The sequence below is a fragment of the Heterodontus francisci genome, chromosome 11, assembly GCF_036365525.1.
Source record: "Heterodontus francisci isolate sHetFra1 chromosome 11, sHetFra1.hap1, whole genome shotgun sequence".
NCBI classification, from domain to species: domain Eukaryota; kingdom Metazoa; phylum Chordata; class Chondrichthyes; order Heterodontiformes; family Heterodontidae; genus Heterodontus; species Heterodontus francisci.
This window is the reverse complement of record NC_090381.1, coordinates 70,026,986-70,046,069: the sequence shown is the minus strand read 5'-3', so window position 1 is coordinate 70,046,069 and position 19,084 is coordinate 70,026,986. Positions and strand designations below refer to the sequence as shown.

At 42.4% G+C, this 19,084-nt stretch overlaps 1 protein-coding gene across 2 annotated transcripts in view; it reads right to left on the bottom strand.

Moving 5' to 3' along the window:
* Positions 1–16,142, bottom strand: part of pde6d (phosphodiesterase 6D, cGMP-specific, rod, delta) — a 74,714-nt gene extending 58,572 nt beyond the window's left edge. For both annotated transcript variants that reach the window (XM_068042259.1, XM_068042260.1), the window contains exon 1: positions 15,931–16,142. In XM_068042259.1, the coding sequence (XP_067898360.1) occupies positions 15,931–15,980 (50 nt within the window). In that variant the 5' untranslated portion in view covers positions 15,981–16,142. The remainder of the gene's footprint in view (positions 1–15,930) is intronic.
* Positions 16,143–19,084: the final 2,942 nt, after the last annotated feature.

Genomic DNA, 19,084 nt, shown 5'->3' with positions numbered 1-19,084 from the left:
AGTCTGCACCGATGCATTAAAACACCTGACCTGTCTACCTAATCCCATTTGCCAGCACTTGGCCCATAGCCTTGAATGTTATGACGTGCCAAGTGCTCATCCAGGTACTTTTTAAAGGATGTGAGGCAACCTGCATCTACCACCCTCCCAGGCAGGGCATTCCAGACAGACAGTCACCACCCTCTGGGTAAAAATGTTCTTCCTCAAGTCCCCCTTGAACCTCCCGCCCCTCACATTAAACTTCTGACCCCGCGTAACTGACCCTTCAGCTAAGGGGAACAGCTGCTCCCTATCCACCCTGTCCATGCCCCTCATAATCTTGTACACCTCGATCAGGTCACCCCTCAGTCTTCTCTGCTCCAGCAAAAACAACCCAAGCCTATCCAACCTCTCTTAATAGCTTAAATGTTCCATCCCAGGCAGTATCCTGGTGAATCGCCTCTGCACCCCCTCCAATGCAATCACATCCTTCCTATAATGTGGCGACCAGAATTGCACACAGTACTCCAGCTGTGGCCTTACCAAAGTTCTTTACAACTCCAACATGACCTCCCTGCTTTTGTAATCTATGCCTCGATTGATAAAGGCAAGTGTCCCACATGCCTTTATCACCACCCTATTAGCCTGCCCTTCTGCCTTCAGAGATCTATGGACAAAATCACCAAGGTCCCTTTGTTCCTCGGAACTTCCCAGTGTCAGGCCATTCATTGAATACTTCCGTGTCACATTACTCCTTCCAAAGTGCATCACCTCACACTTTTCAGCGTTAAATTCCATCTGTCACTTTTCTGCCCATTTGACCATCCCATCTAGATCTTTCTGTAACCCAAGACACTCCACCTCACTGTTAACCACTCATCCAATCTTTGTGTCATCCGCGAACTTATTGATCCTAACCCCCACATCGTCATCTCTGTCGTTTATATAAATGACAAACAATAGGGGACCACAGATCCCTGTGGTACGCCACTGGACACTGGCTTCCAGTCACTAAAACAGCCGTCTGTCATCACTCTCCGTCTCCTACAGCTAAGCCAATTTTGAATCCACCTTATCAAGTTACCTTGTATCCCATGTGCATTTGCTTTCTTGATAAGTCTCCCATGACCTTTCTTAAAAACTAAAAGGACATTGAACATATTTCAGGCTTTAGTTCGGATTAAAAATACACATCCAAAACTACATAACCTGCCTTCTCTCCTCCATCCTGGTCTAATTAATCTAGCCATGTAACCCTGCTTCACCTGAAGACTACAGACTAGACACGTGTACCATCACAGGAGATCCATTAGCAACTTAAACTTAATAAAATGTTTCACACAGGTGAAAATAGGGATGAATGAGGTTGAAGAAATAGGGAGGATCAAAACCATGGAGGACCACGTAAAGGAGGCAAGGATTTGAGATTACTTGCAATAACCTCCTTCGCCATCTAAAGAAAATGAAATAACCATCCAGGAAAATGCTAAATGCTTCTAAGTTATTAGTACTGAAAATATTCTGGAGTATATACACATCAACTCAAGACTAGCTACTGGCAATCTCCTGTTTTAAACGGCAGCTGTACACAACAAAGGTAATGTAGCACAAGCACTTTTTTGACTTTACAAAACATCAGTTTCTGACATTCTCTGGTTCTCACTGTCTCCAGCAGCTGCTGGCAGTTCAGTGCACCATATGGACATACAGAAAGTTTCCATGATCACATAAGCTTAAATGATGATAACTGGCTTTATGTCTTCTGTAAACTAATGACCTGATTTAAACATAAACCAGAGCTCTTAATTAACTATTTCCAGCCTTGTTATAATTATTGATTCTGATCAGGTAATGCTGAAGTCAGTGACTATTTCTTTATAAATCTGTTAAAATATTGGAATGAGTCTTTTACAGAGAATCAAGGTGTGTATTTCAGTTTTCAAAAGAACACAAGTAAATTAAACAGAGTTATTGAGTTATGCAGCACATCGTGTCCGTGCTGGCCATCAAGCACCCATCTAGTCTAATCACATTTTCCAGCACTTAGCCCATAGCCTTGTATGCTATGGCGTTTCAAGTTTTTATCTAAATACTTCTTAAATATTGTGAGGGTTACTGCCTCTACCATCCCTTCAGGCAGTGTGTCCTAGATTCCAACCACCGTCTAGGTGAAAAAAAATCCCCTCTAAACCTCTTGTCCCTTACCTTAAATCTATGCCCCCTGGTTATTGACACCTATGCTAAGAGAAAAAAAGTTTCTTCCTATCTACCCTATCTTTCCTCCCATAATTTTGTATACCTCAATCAGGACCCCCCTCAACCTTCTCTGCTCTAAGGAAACAACCCTAGCCTATCCAGTCTCTCTTCATAGCTGAAATGCTCCAGTCCAGGCAACAGCCTGGTGAATCTCCTCTGCACCCTCTCCAGTGCAATCACATCCTTCCTATAGTGTGGCAACCAGAACTGTACACAGTACTCAAGCTGTGGCCTAACTAGTGTTTTATATAGCCCTATCATAACCTGCTTGCTCTTACATTTTAGGCCTCGGCTAATAAAGGCAAGTATCCCATATGCCTTCCTAACCACCTTATCTACTTCTACAGCTGCCTTCAGTGATCTATGGACAAGTACACCAAGGTCCCTCTGACCCTCTGTACTTCCTAGGCTCCTACCACCCAGTGTATATTCTCTTGCCTTGTTAGCCTTCCCAAAATGCATCACCTCACACTTCTCAGGATTAAATTGCATTTGCCACTGCTCCGCCCATCTTACCAGCCTATCTATATCGTCCTGTAATCTAAGGCTTTCCTCCTCAATATTTACGACACCAATTTTTGGGTCACCTGCGAACTTACTGATCATACCTCCTATATTCACATCTAAATCATTAGTGTACACTACAAACAGCAAGGGTCCCTGCACCGATCCCTGCGGTACACCACTGGTGACAGGCTTCCAATCGCAAAAACAACCCTCGACCATCACCCTCTGTCTACTGCCACTAAGCTAATTATGGATCCAATTTGCCAAATTGCCCTGGATCCCATGGGCTCTTACCTTCTTAACCAATCTCCCATGTGGGACCTTATCAAAAGCTTTACTGAAGTCCATGTAGACTACATCAACTGCTTTATCTGCACATCTAGTCACCTCCTCGACAAATTCAATCAAGTTTGTTAGACATTATCTCCCCGTGACAAAGCCATGCTGACTATCCTTGATTAATCCCTGCCTCTCCAAGTGGAGTTTAATCCTGTCCCTCAGAAATTTTTTCCAATAGTTTCCCTACCACTGATGATAGACTCACCGGCCTGTAATTACCTAGTTTATACCTGCTACCCTTGAATAATGGTACTACATTCACTGTCCTCAGTCCTCTGGCACCTCTCCTGTGGCCAGAGAGGATCTGAAAATTTGTCAGAGCCTCTGCTATCTCCTCCCTTGCCTCACAAAACAGCCTGAGATGCATCTCATCTGGGCTTGGGGATTTATCCACTTTTAAGCCAGCTAAAACCGCTAATACCTCCTCCCTTTCAATGCTAATTTGCTCGAGTATATCACAACCCCCCTCCCTGATCTCTACACTTACACCATCCTTCCCCATAGTGAATACAGATGAAAAATCATTTAAAACCTCACCTACGTCCTCTTCTACTTGCAGAAGATTAGGTTTCAAATGGAACATCAAATACAAGAACATTTTGCTCATAATATTATGATATATTCCCCTCAAAGTTTCCCCTGCCCTTTTCCAAATTTCTCTTCCCATCTTCCTTCATGCCTTCTCTGAGCTCATGTTGTCCACGCGACCCACCTCCTGCTCTCCTGACCCCATTCCCACTAAACCGCTGACCACCCAACTTCTCTTCCTGGCCCGCAATGCTAGTTGATATTGTAAACGGTTTGCTCTCCTCAGTACGATTGCCTTCCCTTTAAAAACTGCTTAATCACTCTGCTCAAAAAACCCACCCTCAACTCCTCTGTCCTTGCAAACAACTGTTTCATTGCTAACCTCCCTTTCCTCTCCGAAGTCCTTGAACATCTTCCAAATTTATGCCCATCTTTCCCAGAACTCCATACTTAAATCTCTAAAATCAGGCCTTGCACCCTTCCACATGACAAACACAAATGACATTCTCTGTGATTGTAATTATTATGCAATATCCCTCCTTATCCTGCTAGGTCACTATGCAACCTTGGTTGATCACACCATCCTCCTCCAATGCCTTGCTTCCATCGTCCAGCTGAGTGGGCCTGCCCTCGTTTGGTTCCACTTTTGTCTATCCAATCTTGGCAGAGAATCTGCAGCAATGGCTTCTCCTCCCAATCCCAGATCTTTACTCTAGTCTCTCAATGATATACCCTTGGCGCACTTCTATTACTGAAGTAGATGCTGTCTCTCAGGAACAGGTTTCACATGTACACCAACAACAGCCAGCTCTAACTCGTCACCATTTCTCTTGACCCCCTTCACTGTCTTTGCAAAGCTAGGTGGGAAACTAAGCAGTTAGGAGGATGCAAAAAGGCTGCAGAGGGATATACACAGGTTGGGTGAGTGGGCAAGAACATGGCAGATAGAATACAATGTGACAGAGTTTGAAGTTATCCACTTGGGTAGGAAAAATAAAAAAAATGTAGAATTTTTTTGAATATTGAGACTGGGAAATGCTTGCATTCAGAGGGACCTGGGGGATTCATGTACAAGGACACAAAGTTAGCATGCAGGTCCAACAAGAAATTAGGAAGGCTACTGGTATGTTAGCTTTTATTACTAAGATATTGGAATACAAGAGTAAAGAAGTCATAGTACAATTACACATGGCATTGGTGATGCCACACAAGGAGTACTGTGTGCAGTTTTGGTCTCCTTACCCAAGGAAGGACATACTTGCCCTAGAGAGAGTGCAACAAAGGTTCACCAGACTGATGAAAGATCATTGACCTAAAATGTTAACCCTGTTTCTTTTTCCACAGATGCTGCTTAACCCAAGTATTTCCAGCATTTTGTTTTTATTTCAGATTTCCAGTATCTGCAGTATTTTGCTTTTGTGTTCAAGAGATTGGTTCCTGGGATGAGGGGATTGTCCTGAGGAGAGATGGAGTAGACTAGGCCTCTATTCCCTGGAATTCAGAAGAAAGGTGACCTCATTGAAACATATAAAACTAAGTGGATTGACAGGGTAGATGCTGAGAAAATGTTTCCCCTGGCTGGAAATTCAGAACATGGGATCAGAATAAGGAGTTAGTCATTTAGAACTGAGATGAGGGGAAATGTCTTCACTCAAAGGGTTGTGAATCTTAGGAATTCCCTAGCTCAGAGACCTGTGGTTGCTCAGTCGTTGAGTATATTCAAGACAGAGGTCAACAGATTGTTGAGTATTAAGGATCATGGGGATAATGCAGGAAGGTGGAATAGAAGCAGAAGATCAGCCATGATCTTGTTGAATGGCAAAGCAGGCTCGAAGGGCCAAATGACCTACTCCAGCTCCAGTTATGTACTGGCACTTAGGCATGGGTGAGCCACAATTTCCATCAGTTAAATATTGGGAGGGTAGAAGCCTTTGTCTTTGCCCCACTCCACCTCCTATACAACCTCCACTTCCCTAGCCACTGATTCCATTTGTCTCAGGCAGAACCAGTATCGTCCTATTTGACCCTGAGCTGACCTACCGATTCCCATATTCGCTCCGTCACAAGATCATCTATTGTCACTTCAGTAACATTGCCCTTCTTCACCTCATCTCAGCCCATCCACTGTTTTTGTCATTTATGCTTTTGTCACCTCCAAACTTAATTATTCCAATGCTTTCCTGGCCTCCCTCCCATTGTCAATCCTGCATAAATTTAAGCACATCCAAAACTCTGCTGCCAACATGCTAACCTGCACTAAGTCCTGCTCATCCATCAACCCCGTACTCACTGATCTACTGGCGCATTCATCTCAAAATGTTATCCTTGTGTTCAGATTCCTTCATGGTCTTGCACTGCCCATCTCAATCTTCCTGTGAGAATACTGCATTCCTCCAACTATGACCTCGACACAACCCCACACCTCTTGGCTCAAAGTACTTCTGAATTATGCTTTTTAATTAATTCAAATTTCATAGTTACCAAGTTGTGATTTATTGAATAAGAAAATGTAAACAAAAAAAATAAATAGCAGAACCTGTCAAGTAAACTATTCAAAATTTTGATAACCTGCTTCTTTTTCAGGAAAGAAATACAAATTATAACCCAATTAACATAAAAATGTAAAAAGAAAAAAAACATAAAAAAATCACTCACCTTGTCAGAAATCATCTGTTAAACTTTCCTTTGAGACCTAATTTGTCAGGCATCTGGAGTTCAAGTATCAACCTAACAGTGACGTCTACGCTCTTGGTGAGACCACTTTCTGGCCATATTTCAGCTCCAAGCAGCACAGAGGAAGTCCACTACATTTTTAAAAGCAAGCCTGTACTCACCCACCTCACTCCTGCCCTGCTGCTATTGTACTGTACTGCTCAGTTGAGTATTTGCAACAGCCCATCTGCTGTCATGGCCTTGCTTCTGAGGTGCCGCAGGCCCACCCCCAACCTATTCTTGGCTTATCAAGCCCCTTTTGAACATAGAGTTGGGCTTTAGCACTTGAAATGCTTTATAATGTTTTTGCCCTTCCGAGTAATCAGAGACCCTGGGGCCTTTCAGTCCTCCCAGACACCAAGTGCCCTATGCACTCTGACAGTTCCCCTGAAAACCCACCCCCAGTGGTGCCAGACCCTGTCAGCACCACTGTGCTGCCCCATAGTTCCTCTAAATGCTCACAGAACTTGGGGTCTTTATCCCACACAGAGCTACCCAAGTCTCTTCACTGAAATAAGATCTCGAAAACTTTCAGTACCCATAGATCCTCCCTCAGCTCTACACCGAACAACTTCTCATCTTCAGTGATTTCAAACTCCATCGCAACTTGTCACGCTCTTCTTCCTCCGAGTTCACTCTCTTTTATTCCCCCCTTAATTTCTCTCGCCATGTAAACTGCCCAACTCATATTCATGGCCATCCCCTTGACCTTGCCATCTCATCCGATCTGGCTACTCCCATTGTATCAATCTCAACTAAGGCCATCTCTGATCACTTCCTTGTAGGTGGAGAGTCATACATCCCCCTTCCATATCCCAACCCTACCTCCTCCTGTGTCAGTCCTGGAAAAAAAATTACCTCCCCACAATTCAGTTACAACTGCACTTTCAAAATCCCAACTATCTGGTCTTTAGCTCTCCATTCACATAATGTTTCTGCAGTGTCTGATTTGCTCAACCGCACCCTCACCTGCATCCTTGATGCCCTAGTCCTAAATAAAACCATTACTCTCTCTTGTCCTGGCCATTCCCCGGTACAGACCTCATCGCCGCTCCCTTAATTCCAAGGGACGCAGACTAGAACGGATATGGCAGACAACTGGTTTAGCCATCCACCGAACTGGCTGGACTACATCAAGCACTATCAGGTTCTTCTCTGGTCTGCTAAAATTGCTCACTATTCCAGAATTGTCCTGGAATGCAGAGATAACCCCTGGCTTCTTAAACCCCTCTCCTCTGTACCCTCCACCCTCACCTCCAACAATAAGTGTGAGGAGTTAACAGACTTTTTTGTCACTAAGATTGAGACTAACCACTCAACTGCCTCTTCCACATCCCTCCCTTCCCCTAGCCTACCAGGCCAAATTTCTTCTAAAGATCCCCCCTGCCCTAGCCTTGAACTTGCATCTTTCTCTAGTTTCTCTTCTATCTCCCCTCATGCCCTCTCCAAGTTCAGATGGTCCATGAGACCCACCTCCTGCTCCCTCAACCTTATTCCCACTAAACTGCTGACCACACCTCCTCTTTTCCTGAACTCCATGTTATCTGACATTCTTAACAGTTCTCTCTTCACATGACCGTGATAAAGGTAAACTATCCCCCCTCGTGCTGCTGGGCCTGTCTGCAGCCTCTGACATGGTTAATCACACCATCCTCCTCCAATGCCACTCCTCTGTCCGCCAGCTGGGTGGGACTGTACTCACCTGGTTCCATTCTTATCTAACTAATCCTAGCCAGAGTATCACTTGCAATGGCCTCTCTTCCTGCTCTTGTACTGTTACCTTTGGTGTCTCCAAGGATATATTCTATTTCCCATCTACAGGCTGCCCCTCGCAACATCATCTGAAAATGCAGCATTGTTTTCACGTGTACGCTGACTCCTCCTAATTCTACTTCACCATCACCTCCCTCGACTCTTCCAATATTGCTAAATTATCAGACTGCATGTTGATGTTGATGCAATCATCCACAATAAGCTCATGGATGGTCAGTAAATGGACATTGTGGAAAGAGATGCAGAGAGCAGCAGTGATAGCTGATATACGGTCATAGCCAACAGGGTCAGAGCAGGGAGGCATGAGTGAGAAAGGAAGGAGATTGGCAAGATTTGGCAAGGCGGGATGGCCAGTGAGAAAGTAGGACGGGGCGGTTGGGTCGCTGTTTGTAAGGGGGCAGCAACTGGTGCCTTGAAGGATGCAAAGAGAGGCATAGATGGAAGCTGTAGGTTTATCCAAGAGGCAGTCAAGTCTAGGCTGGTGGTAGGAGTACAAAGGTGGAGGAGCACAAAAGGACTGGGATAAATATTTGGGGAGGATGGAATAAACAGGAGGGGAAAAATGAAAGGAGGCAGGGCAACAGGATAGAGAGAGAGATAGAGAGACACACACACACATATCTTGGAGGGGTAAAGAGAAAAGAAATTATTGCAACAGAATCTACAGTAGCACCAATATACAGTGGGTTTTGTTCAAGACTGCTAACAGAATATCGTCACAATTTTGAGAAATGTTCAAATTCTTGCCTATGTCAGATTTAGACACTACCTAAAGATAATTTCTGAGAGTTGTTTTTTTAGTAAAATGTTCTCGATCAGAAAATATGAGTTGAGTTTTTGATTTGATGGAACAAAATGGAAGATCTTCTCAGAAATACTGCAGCTTTAATTCAGATTGCAACATATGCTATCCTGATATAAACCACACTGTAACATCATAGGCACTTTTATAGCTACGTCAACAGCAACATCCTGCTCCAGGAAACCAATAACCTAACTCTTCTCATTTCCCTCCAGTCACCCAAAGTTCTGCTGTTAAATTGGGTATGAAATGGGGTGGGGAGTGAGTAACAGCATTAACTAACAGTCCAGGAGAAACAAGTGTTTAAGTTTTGCCTCAGTGAAATCTATTCAGAACGGTCTGTGATTAGTATAGAATTAGAAGTTTAAAAAGTTGCAGTCTATAGGCACATCAATACTCAAGGAGTATAGACACCTTTTCCACTGCTCTATTATAGTTAAATTATATATTAAATCATGTAGGGCAATGAGAAACCAAAGAATTCCAAACCCTGTTCACATACAAAATAGTGCAGGTTCCATTCACTGTTTAATTGACTTTCTTGTACAGTATCACAGAAAAGTGTGCCGACAGAAACAGAAAGTTTCATGTGGATGGTTCTTTCTATCTAATATAACTTATTTTCAGTGTATAATTAAATCCCTCCCTTTTACACAAAGGCTCCTATTTTGAAATATATCTACATAAAAGAGACAATAGTGCACAGGGGAGTCCAATGACGTCTTCATGTGCTTCAATAAAAATTTAAGCACAAATAGGATTGGGTTATCTAGACTTCAAAGGCTGAATTGTGAAAGCCCAAGCCATTGGACTGCTGACTGGACAACCCTGCTGTATGCCAACTTCTATCAATATCTATACATCAGTTTGGCTCAGTATTAGCACTGTCACCTCTAACTGAGAAAGTCGCAGATTCAGCCCTCGCTTATAACCTAGACTGACACTTCAGTGCAGTACTACCAGAAGTACTGCCTTTGACAGCAGATGTTAAACCGAGGTCCTGTATGCCTGTTGAGGTGGGTGTAAAGTATCCCATGACACTATTCTAAAAGCACAGGGTTTTTCTTCAGTATTCAAGCCAACATCTATCCCAAATTAGGTAACACATTTGTCTACATAACAGTGACTATATTTTAAAAGTAGTTAATTGGTTGTGAAGTGTTTGAGCATCACATGGACATGAAATATGCCATACAAATACAAGTTATTTTACTTTGTATAGGAATGAAATCCTATTCAATCCATCCCTGCAAGATGGATCCTAATTCATCCTCTAAGCTATTATTTTACTAAAGATAATAAAGTTCACCTTATTTTGTTCATCATTATCATGTTCTTTTAAATTAGCAATTTAAAAATCTCAAACACTTTTATTAAGAGTTTTAAAAAATGCATTCATGTAGCTCCTTTCATGAATTCAGGATGTTCCAAAGCTCAAACGGCCTTTGAAGTGTAGTCACTGCTCTACTATAGGAAATGTGGCAGCCAATTTATGCACAGAAAGCTCCCAAAAACAACAACATAATAATGACCAGATAATCTGATTTAGCCATGCCAATTGTTATGAAAGTGCTTCCATTTTTTTGTTAAATGTTTTTAGAAAAGACAGTGCACTCCTCCCACCTCAGTCAAAACACAATTGAAAGAAATATTGGCCAGGACACCAAGGATAATTCCCCTGCTCTTCTTCAATATTATGCCATAGGATCTTTTACATCTACCTGAGAGTGTGGTTGGGCACCTCTGACAGTGCAGCACTCCCTCAGTACTGCACTGGAGTGCTAAAGGGACTCTAGATAACTTGTTGCATTACCCATTTCAAAGCTGATGAGAGGGATCAGTTAGCTCAGTAGGCTAGATGGCTATAGTGTAACACAAAGATGCCAATAGCACGGGTTCAATCCCTGTACCGGCTTTCGTAGTGCGTGGAGGCCTGCCTCCTTGCCTTGCCCCACACTTGAGGAGCTGTGACCCTCAAGCTATACATCACCAACTGTCTCTCTCTCATGGAGAGAGAAGTATATGGTCCTTTGGGGACAATGGCTAGAGCAATTTCAAAGCTGATCCAGCCTTACTCCCCCACAATTTCCTTACCATTGTCCCTCTGTTGAGGTAGTTTTACAGGAGCAGTATGTTATGAAGGGATAGACTTCACATGAACCTAGAAATAGAGTTATCAATTTTGGGAGGGGACAAGAGCAATCAATGCTATGCCTGACCATATCTTCTGTACATGTACTCTTTCTAGCTGGGGTCACTGGTAGTTACCTTGGAAAACTTTAACTAATTTTACTCTACAAGGTCTACAATTACTAAAACCAACGATAGTGCACTCCCCAAGATTGATAAACACCAACACTATATCTGTACATACTTGGGACCGTAGGACAGTGGCAAAGCCTTGGCTTTGTCAATGGATACCTCAATTCTCTTGACTTGGGTAAGCGGGTTGCCTCTCTAAGGGATCAAACTTGGAACATTATTTTCCTGTATGACTCAGTGCCATGCATTTATCCTCTAAACCATTTTTGCTGGTTCTACTTTAAGTTTGATCAATTTATGTTGCGCCCAAGTATTAGTATTTGAATTTCATCCCTTTCCTTTAAGCATTCTACTTTCCCATGTAACTTGGAATTGTTTACAAATATTTGTGAACAGCAGAAATTTCAGAAGTGATTTCTGGGTTACTACCCTGGTATTATTTATCAGATAAAACTACTACAATGACTATCACCCTTTGATTCTACTATTTATATAATTTACAGACAATATATTCTTTCTACATGATTCCTAAGACCTTCCTTTTCAGTCACATGTTTCTTGTAAGACTTATCAAATACCTCCTGAAAGTCTCCTAACCAAACTCAAAAGCAATCTACCCACGTGCCAAGCACAGATCCTCTCCCCAAAAAAGACAAATCGCTTAACCAAGTCAAGAGAATTGAGGAATAGGTTGATAAAGCCAAGGCTTTGCAACTGCCATCTAGCTCCCAAACGCATACAGATATAGCATTGGTGTTTAAACAGCAAAAACTGTGCAGCTTAGCAGTACCACTTCTTGTTTGTCTAGCCAGTGCCATTCAACCAGTTAGGGGTTTAGCTTGCAGGGTTGCCTGGTTCCATTAGAGAGCCATGCAGCCTGCTCAATCTTCAATAGCATTCTGGAGCACTGCAGACCCAACTGATTTAAAAGATCAGATAACTGAGCACACTGCAAATAACTGACCTGGTTCTGAAATTCCAATAACAGACATGCTCTCTTCAAGCCATCTCAACCCAAAGACCTTACTTACAAAGCACTGCACACAGTATTTGGGGCAGAATGGCTGCTGCCTACATAACAATGTCCTATAAAGAGCAATGAAATGACTAACCAGTTAATCTGGGGTCTTTTTGGTGGCATTGATTGAGAGGAGAACGTTAGTCATGGCACTGGCAGAATTTCCTAGTTTGTTCTGAATAGTAACAGGGCATTTTTAATTTCACTTGAACCCTCTGAATAGGCAGATGCAAGTTTGGTTTAATATTCCAAAGATCAGTACTCCCCCAGTAACGCATTGAAGTATCAACAGAGATTATGTGCTCAGGTTTTACAGACAGATATCTTCCTGCTGGCTAATGCAGTATCACCAATGACTAGCATCCTCTGTGTATCTCACAAGGGATCCATAGGAAACAACAGGGCTACAAAGTAAAATGACGCAACAGCCATTCCAGAGCCACAGGACTTTAGGAAGCCATTAACATCTGGAAATGAAACTTTCCTAGCATGACTTGCTATAGGCTCACAGAAGCAGCTTTAAGGTCAATCTAAAATTATAGCTCCCTATGTTTTCTATGAAGGTGCTCTAGGATGCTACCATTGATGATGGCCCCAGAGTTTTCTAGGAGAGGGGGAAGATTTATTTTAAAAAGTCTATAAAAATTTGCCCAAGCCCATATTTTCTTCTATTTCTTCACTTTCTACTAAACATTGGGAAGACCAAGCCCATTGTCTTCGGTCCACATCACAAATTTCATTCCCTCGCCACCGACTCTACCCCTCATCTGGCAACAGATCCCAAGGTGAGCTTCCCATCACATATCCACACCACCTAGACTGTCAATTTCCAACTCCGAAACATTGTCAAATTCTGCCCCTGCCTCAGCTCATCAGCTGCTGTAAACCCCACCCATCCCTTTGTTATCTTTAGATTTGACTATTACAACGCACTCCTGGCTTGCCTCCCACCCTCTGTAAACTTAACTCTTCTGCTGGGTCCTGACTCCAAGTCCCCTGTGCTTGCTGATCTACATTGCCTCCAGGTCCAACAAAGCCTGAATTTAAAAAGTCTCATCCTTGTTTTCAAATCCCTCCATGGCTCGTCCCTTTCTATTTCTGTAATCTCTCCAAGATATCTGCACCTCTAATTCTGATCTCTTGAACATCCCCGATTTTAATGCTCCACTATTGGTTGCCGTGCCTTGAGTTACAAAGGCTATCAGTTCTGGAATTCCCTCCTTCAACCCCGCTGCCTCTCTACCCCACCTTCCTCCTTTAAGATGCTCCTTAAAACCTACCTTTTTTACCAGGCTTTTGGTTATCATGTGACATCGTGTTGTATTTTGTATGATATGGCTCCTGTGATGTGCTTTAAAGGCACTATACAACTACAAGTTGTTGTAGCTCTGTACATTTTCCCTTCAAGTATTTATTCAATTCCTTTTTGAAAGTTACTATTGAATCTGCTTCTATCAATCTTTCTGGCTTTGAGTCATTGAAATGGAGTCCCAGTTGAAGACCCTCTGACACATAAGGGAGGAGCAGCAGTGTCTGAACAGTTTACTCCAGACTTCAGTGGCCAAGAGGCCTCTTTCTGTGCCGTACTATTTCTATGATTCGGCCACACCACGTAGAGAGATGCAGGTCTGTATTTTTTATATTTACATTTTGTGTTTTTTTCTTTTTCTACCAATTTTCTCCTCCTCCTCTACTAAAGGTACTGAACTCTTAGTGGAATACAGTTTCTCAGAAGCCAGTAACCACCCAGTATTGTGCCTTTGAGAATATTTAGCATAGCTTAACAACTGTTGCTAGTTCTAGTTGTATCATTTGTATTTTATTTAAGTCATATACCACTGCAATTTTTGTAAATTCAAGACCCTTGGAAGAATGATAACTCTGTGAATGTATCAATTAATGGACAGACCATCCTCTGAAAGACAATTCAAATTGGCCTGAATTTTGCAGTAAAAATAGACTTTCAACGGTCACCATTATTAAAGTGTAAATCGGCCAGAAACTTCCAGCGACCACATATGCATAGTTAAATGCAGAAATTCATTTTCACAATATCACGCTAAAAGATTCAACATTCAAACACGTGAAAAGGTGCGAAGTTGAGATACATACGAGAGATACCCACTAAACTCACCAGAATAAGTTAGGGCTTGTCCATTTCAGTGTAAGTTTTTTTTTTAGTGGTGTGATAAGTTTTCATTAGTGCCAAATAATTTCTCAGCCCCTGAAAATTAACTCTTACAAGTGTAGAGACTCATTCCTTCAGATTTTAATTGAAGATTTTAAAAAAAACTTTTACTTTTTCTGTCTCATTCATCCCTCTCAATGTCATTCTTTCCCTCTTTAAATTTTGCTTTCTGTGCACGGTGTAGCATTTAATTAACTTTTCTGACACTTCCTGGTTCAGACTGCATCCTTCAATGAGTTTTTTTTTTATGTGTTCGTGGGATGTGGGCGTCACTGGCTAGGCCAGCATTTATTGCCCATCCCCAAGTGCCCTTGAACTGAGTGGCTTGCTATGCCATTTCAGAGGGCATTTGAGAGTTAACCACATTGCTGTGGGTCTGGAGTCACATGTGGACCAGGCAGATTTTCTTCCCTGAAGGACTTCAATCCGATTGGTTAAGGAGATACACAGTTGCTTGTCCTGTTCATACAGGTCCCAAATCCCCTGTAGAGGGCACTACAACAAAATGGCTTTGTTAACACTGCAAATTCCTGTGCAAAAACCTTGAGAATCTATGGGCAAGTGTAAGTGTAATTCTAGCCCTGTTTGTTCACTGCTGCTTGCAAAATCCAGGCCATACAACATGTTATAAGTTTCAAACATATGAAAGTCTTTTAGCTTTCAAAAGATGAAACCACATTAGAATAGTACATTCTCAACTGATCAGAGCAAAATTAAAATAATGTACCAAACGGGAGAATATCAATTCCACAGTATAGTTAAATCATATAGAGGCTCACCACCACCTTCTGAAGGGCAATTAGGGGTGGGTAACAAATGCTGGCCTTGCCAACAGTCACATCCCATGAATGAATATCAGAAACCTTTTAATAATTACATCAGTAAATTATCATAAACAAACTACTTGTACCAATATTTGTTCTTTGAATTAAGACAGTAACTTGTCCAATTGTCATAAATCAGGAGTGACATTTTGATTTAATATGAAATAAACATTAGTTTGCAACCTGCATCATTTCTAATCATAAATGTCACTCCTAACAAAAGGGTCGATCTTGACAGCTCTTATTAACAAAATATGTGTAGAATATGTTTCATCATAAAGACAATGAAAAAAGTACAAATCGGTAATTTTGAACTGCACTGTGATTTAGATATTTGTGACAAATGTATACATATTACGACTTTAGTTAAGCTTTAGTTATTTTCCCCCAAAAGATGATCATTTGCCCAAACAGAGTAATATAACCAACAGCCCTGCCGGCTTCCTCTACTGACGCTGCCATTGTATTAAATCCGTCCTTGCAGCACAGGGTGGATTTGGGAATTACCGGGTGCAGACTCTTTGGCCCTGTCCTGTGAGTCACCTTCAGCGCCCTCGGCCACTGCAAACTCGGCGCCCTTGTCCCCGATGCCACTCGAATGGCTGCTGTCTGAGTTTAGATGTTTTGCCCCGTACATATATTGCAGGCCCAGGCCTCGACTTCAGGGCTGCACTTACCCCGAGAAGAGGCAGCTCGCAGAGCGGGCAAAATGGGACGTAATATTCAGACGCGTAAAGGATACAGCTTAAAGCCCTTCAGAATCTCCTTAGCCCTGTCTTCCTTCGAAGACATTGCAGTTCTTCCAGTCCTTCTCTAATAAATCGGAACAAAGGGATTAAAGCGATTAACGTGAAAAAAGGAGTAACTGTAATGTCAATAAATTTAAAATCGAGCAACAAGCTGATTATCGCCACAGCAACGCTTGGCTCATCGCGGCCGACCACACATCAGCTTCCAGCAGCCAATCAGGAGGGGCAGCCACCGTGGCAGTCAGACTGACACCCATGTTGACCAATAAAACACGGGCACTCCTGCGGAGCAGCCATTCGGCGGCGCGATTTCACTAATGTAGGCGGGAGCTGCCGCTGTTAGGTTACGTCGTCAATAGTGACGCCGGTGGCAGCGCAGAATGAAGATGATTGGTTAATTCCCTGTCAATCACGCTTTGAGCCAGTTTGTAACTATCCTCCACTTACTGCATTTTGCTGGAGAAATAATCAAAATTTGTATTACCAAATTATTCTTAATTAAGCTGACACTCTGGCTAAGTTTGGATGGGTCGGGAGGTTGGAAACGATTTCGCCAGGATGGCACCCAGAGGCCAGTATGGACAAGTAGTGCTTCCATTGTTGATAGAATAGTTAGGAGCCAGATATTTATGTGATGACAAAGTTGTAAGACTGTGGGATGCACTAAAGCTTGGGGCAGTCACCACAAAGGATCAATGGGGAAAGGTCCCTGTGTAAGGCCCTCCTGCCATAGTATACAGAAGGGTTAGAACCTGTGTAAAACCCCTCGGGTTGTATGCACCAAAGAATGTTTGATATGGAATGTAAATGTATGTTGTAAATATAACCTGTAGTGAGGCACCTCACATACTGTATTGCAAGAAATATCTGTATTGCACTTTATGTAATGTCAAATTTGAACTGTTACATAATGTATACTTACAAATTTTATGAATAAAGTATATTTTGGGGGAAAAAAGCTGCAAGACTATTCCTAACAGGGCATGTAGTTAGCTGAATCTCAAAGATCAAGGCCAGATGTTTCAACTATTAACTCTTAGAGTAGATTTATATGACTGCAGTCTTGGCACAAAGTGTTTTTGCTTTGCAGCGACACTACAGTTAGAATCTAAATGCAACCTAAGTCTGAAGGCGCGAACATCATCTCACTTTGCTCCGGAGTCAGATCGTGCCTTTACTCTAGACATTAGAACATAAGAGATAGGAGCAGGAGTAAACCATATAGTCTTTCAGGCCTGCTCTCTCATTCACTAAGTCATTGTTGATTTTCTACATCAACTCCACTTTCTTGCAAATCCTCACATCTCTTGATTCCCTTAGTATCCAAAAATCTATCAGTCTCAGTCCTGATTCTACTCAATGATGGAGCATCCACAGCCCACTGGGGGAGAGAATTCCAAAGATTCACAATTTTCTTCATGAAGAAATTCTTCCTCAGCTCAGTCCTAAATGGCTGACATCTTATCCTGGGACTGTTACTCCTAGTTCTAGACTCTCCAGCCAGGGGAAACAAGACCTCAGCATCTACCCTCACAATCCCCCTCAGAATCTTTTAAGTTTCAGTGAAAATACCTCTCATTTTCCAAACACCAGAAAGTATAGTCCAATTCTACTCAATCTCTCATCATAGAACAATCCTCTCTTCCCAGGAATCAGTTGAGAGAGCCTTCTAGTGAATGTAGGCTGGCACTTCAGTGGAGTACCAAGGAAAAACTGCAATGGCAGAGGTGTTGGCTTTCAGCTGAGCCATTAAACTGAATCCCTTGTAAATTGAAGTAAAAAAATTCTATAGAACTAGTTGAAAATAGAGTAGGAGACTTCTGTTGGCATCCGAGCCAATGTTTATCCCCCAACCAACATCACTAAAACAGATGTAAAAACAGAAAATTGCGGAACCTGACGACAGGTCAATGATCTGAAATATTATTTACTCTTTATTTCTCTCCCACAGATGCTGCCTGGCTTGTTAATTGTTTCCTGGATTTTCTATTTTTATTACAAATTTCCAGGATCTGCATTAAAACAGTGAATCTAGTCATTTAATTCTTTGCTGTTTGTAGGACTTTGTTGTGTGCCAATTGGCTTGTGCGTTTCCCAACATTACAACAGTGCTTACAATTCAATAACACTTTACTGGCTGTGAAGCATTTTGGAATGTACTGAGGTCATGAAAGGGGCTATACAAATGGAAATTGTTCAGTGTTGATATGAAGCACTTCACACCAATTTGTAATGTAAGTGCACTCTTACATGTTGATTACTCAAAAATTATTTAACAAAATGCATCTGAATGTACACCCTTGAAAATTCATTTTAAGTGTTGGAGATTGTGATTATTTTTAAGAGTAGCAATACAGCCTTGCGCTACTCAGGGATACGATTGCCTACATGCAGGACAGGAGGGTGGACACCTGCCCCATCAGCTTGGACCAGGAGAAGGCCTTTGACAGAATATCGCACACCTAATGATGGATGTGCTCCCAAAATAGGGTTTGGAGCAATTGGATCCAACTGCTGTACACAAACATCAGTAGCACAGTTTCGATCAATGGGTGGGAATCAGAAAGCTTTTAGATCAAATCTGGAGTCAGGTAAGGTTGTCCTCTCTCTGTCTTCTTTGTGTACTGTATTGAACAATTTGCTGAGTCCAACAGGAAGGGTGTGGGCATAAGAGGGATGACAATACTAAGCAGCAGAGGTGCTCAGCTCAAAGCCTCCCTGTACATGGACAACATCGCTGTCTTCTACTCAGATCCACTATCAGTTCATAGACTGATGAGCATCTGCGACCAGTTTGAACGGGCCTTGGGAATCAAAAGTAAATTGCAGCAAGAGCAAGGCCATGTTGTTTGGGAACTGAGCTGACCAATCTTTTATTTCCTTTACCATCTGATCAGACTACCTGAAGGTGCTGGGATATGGTTTGGAGGGGCTGGGGCATGTGCCAAAAACTGGGAGGAGCATATAGCCAAGGTGAAACAGAAACTGGGCATATGGGAGTGATGCTTCCTCTCCATTGCGGGGCGGCACAGTGGCGCAGTGGTTAGCACTGCAGCCTCACAGCTCCAGGGACCCGGGTTCGATTCTGGGTACTGCCTGTGTGGAGTTTGCAAGTTCTCCCTGTGACCGCGTGGGTTTTCGCCGGGT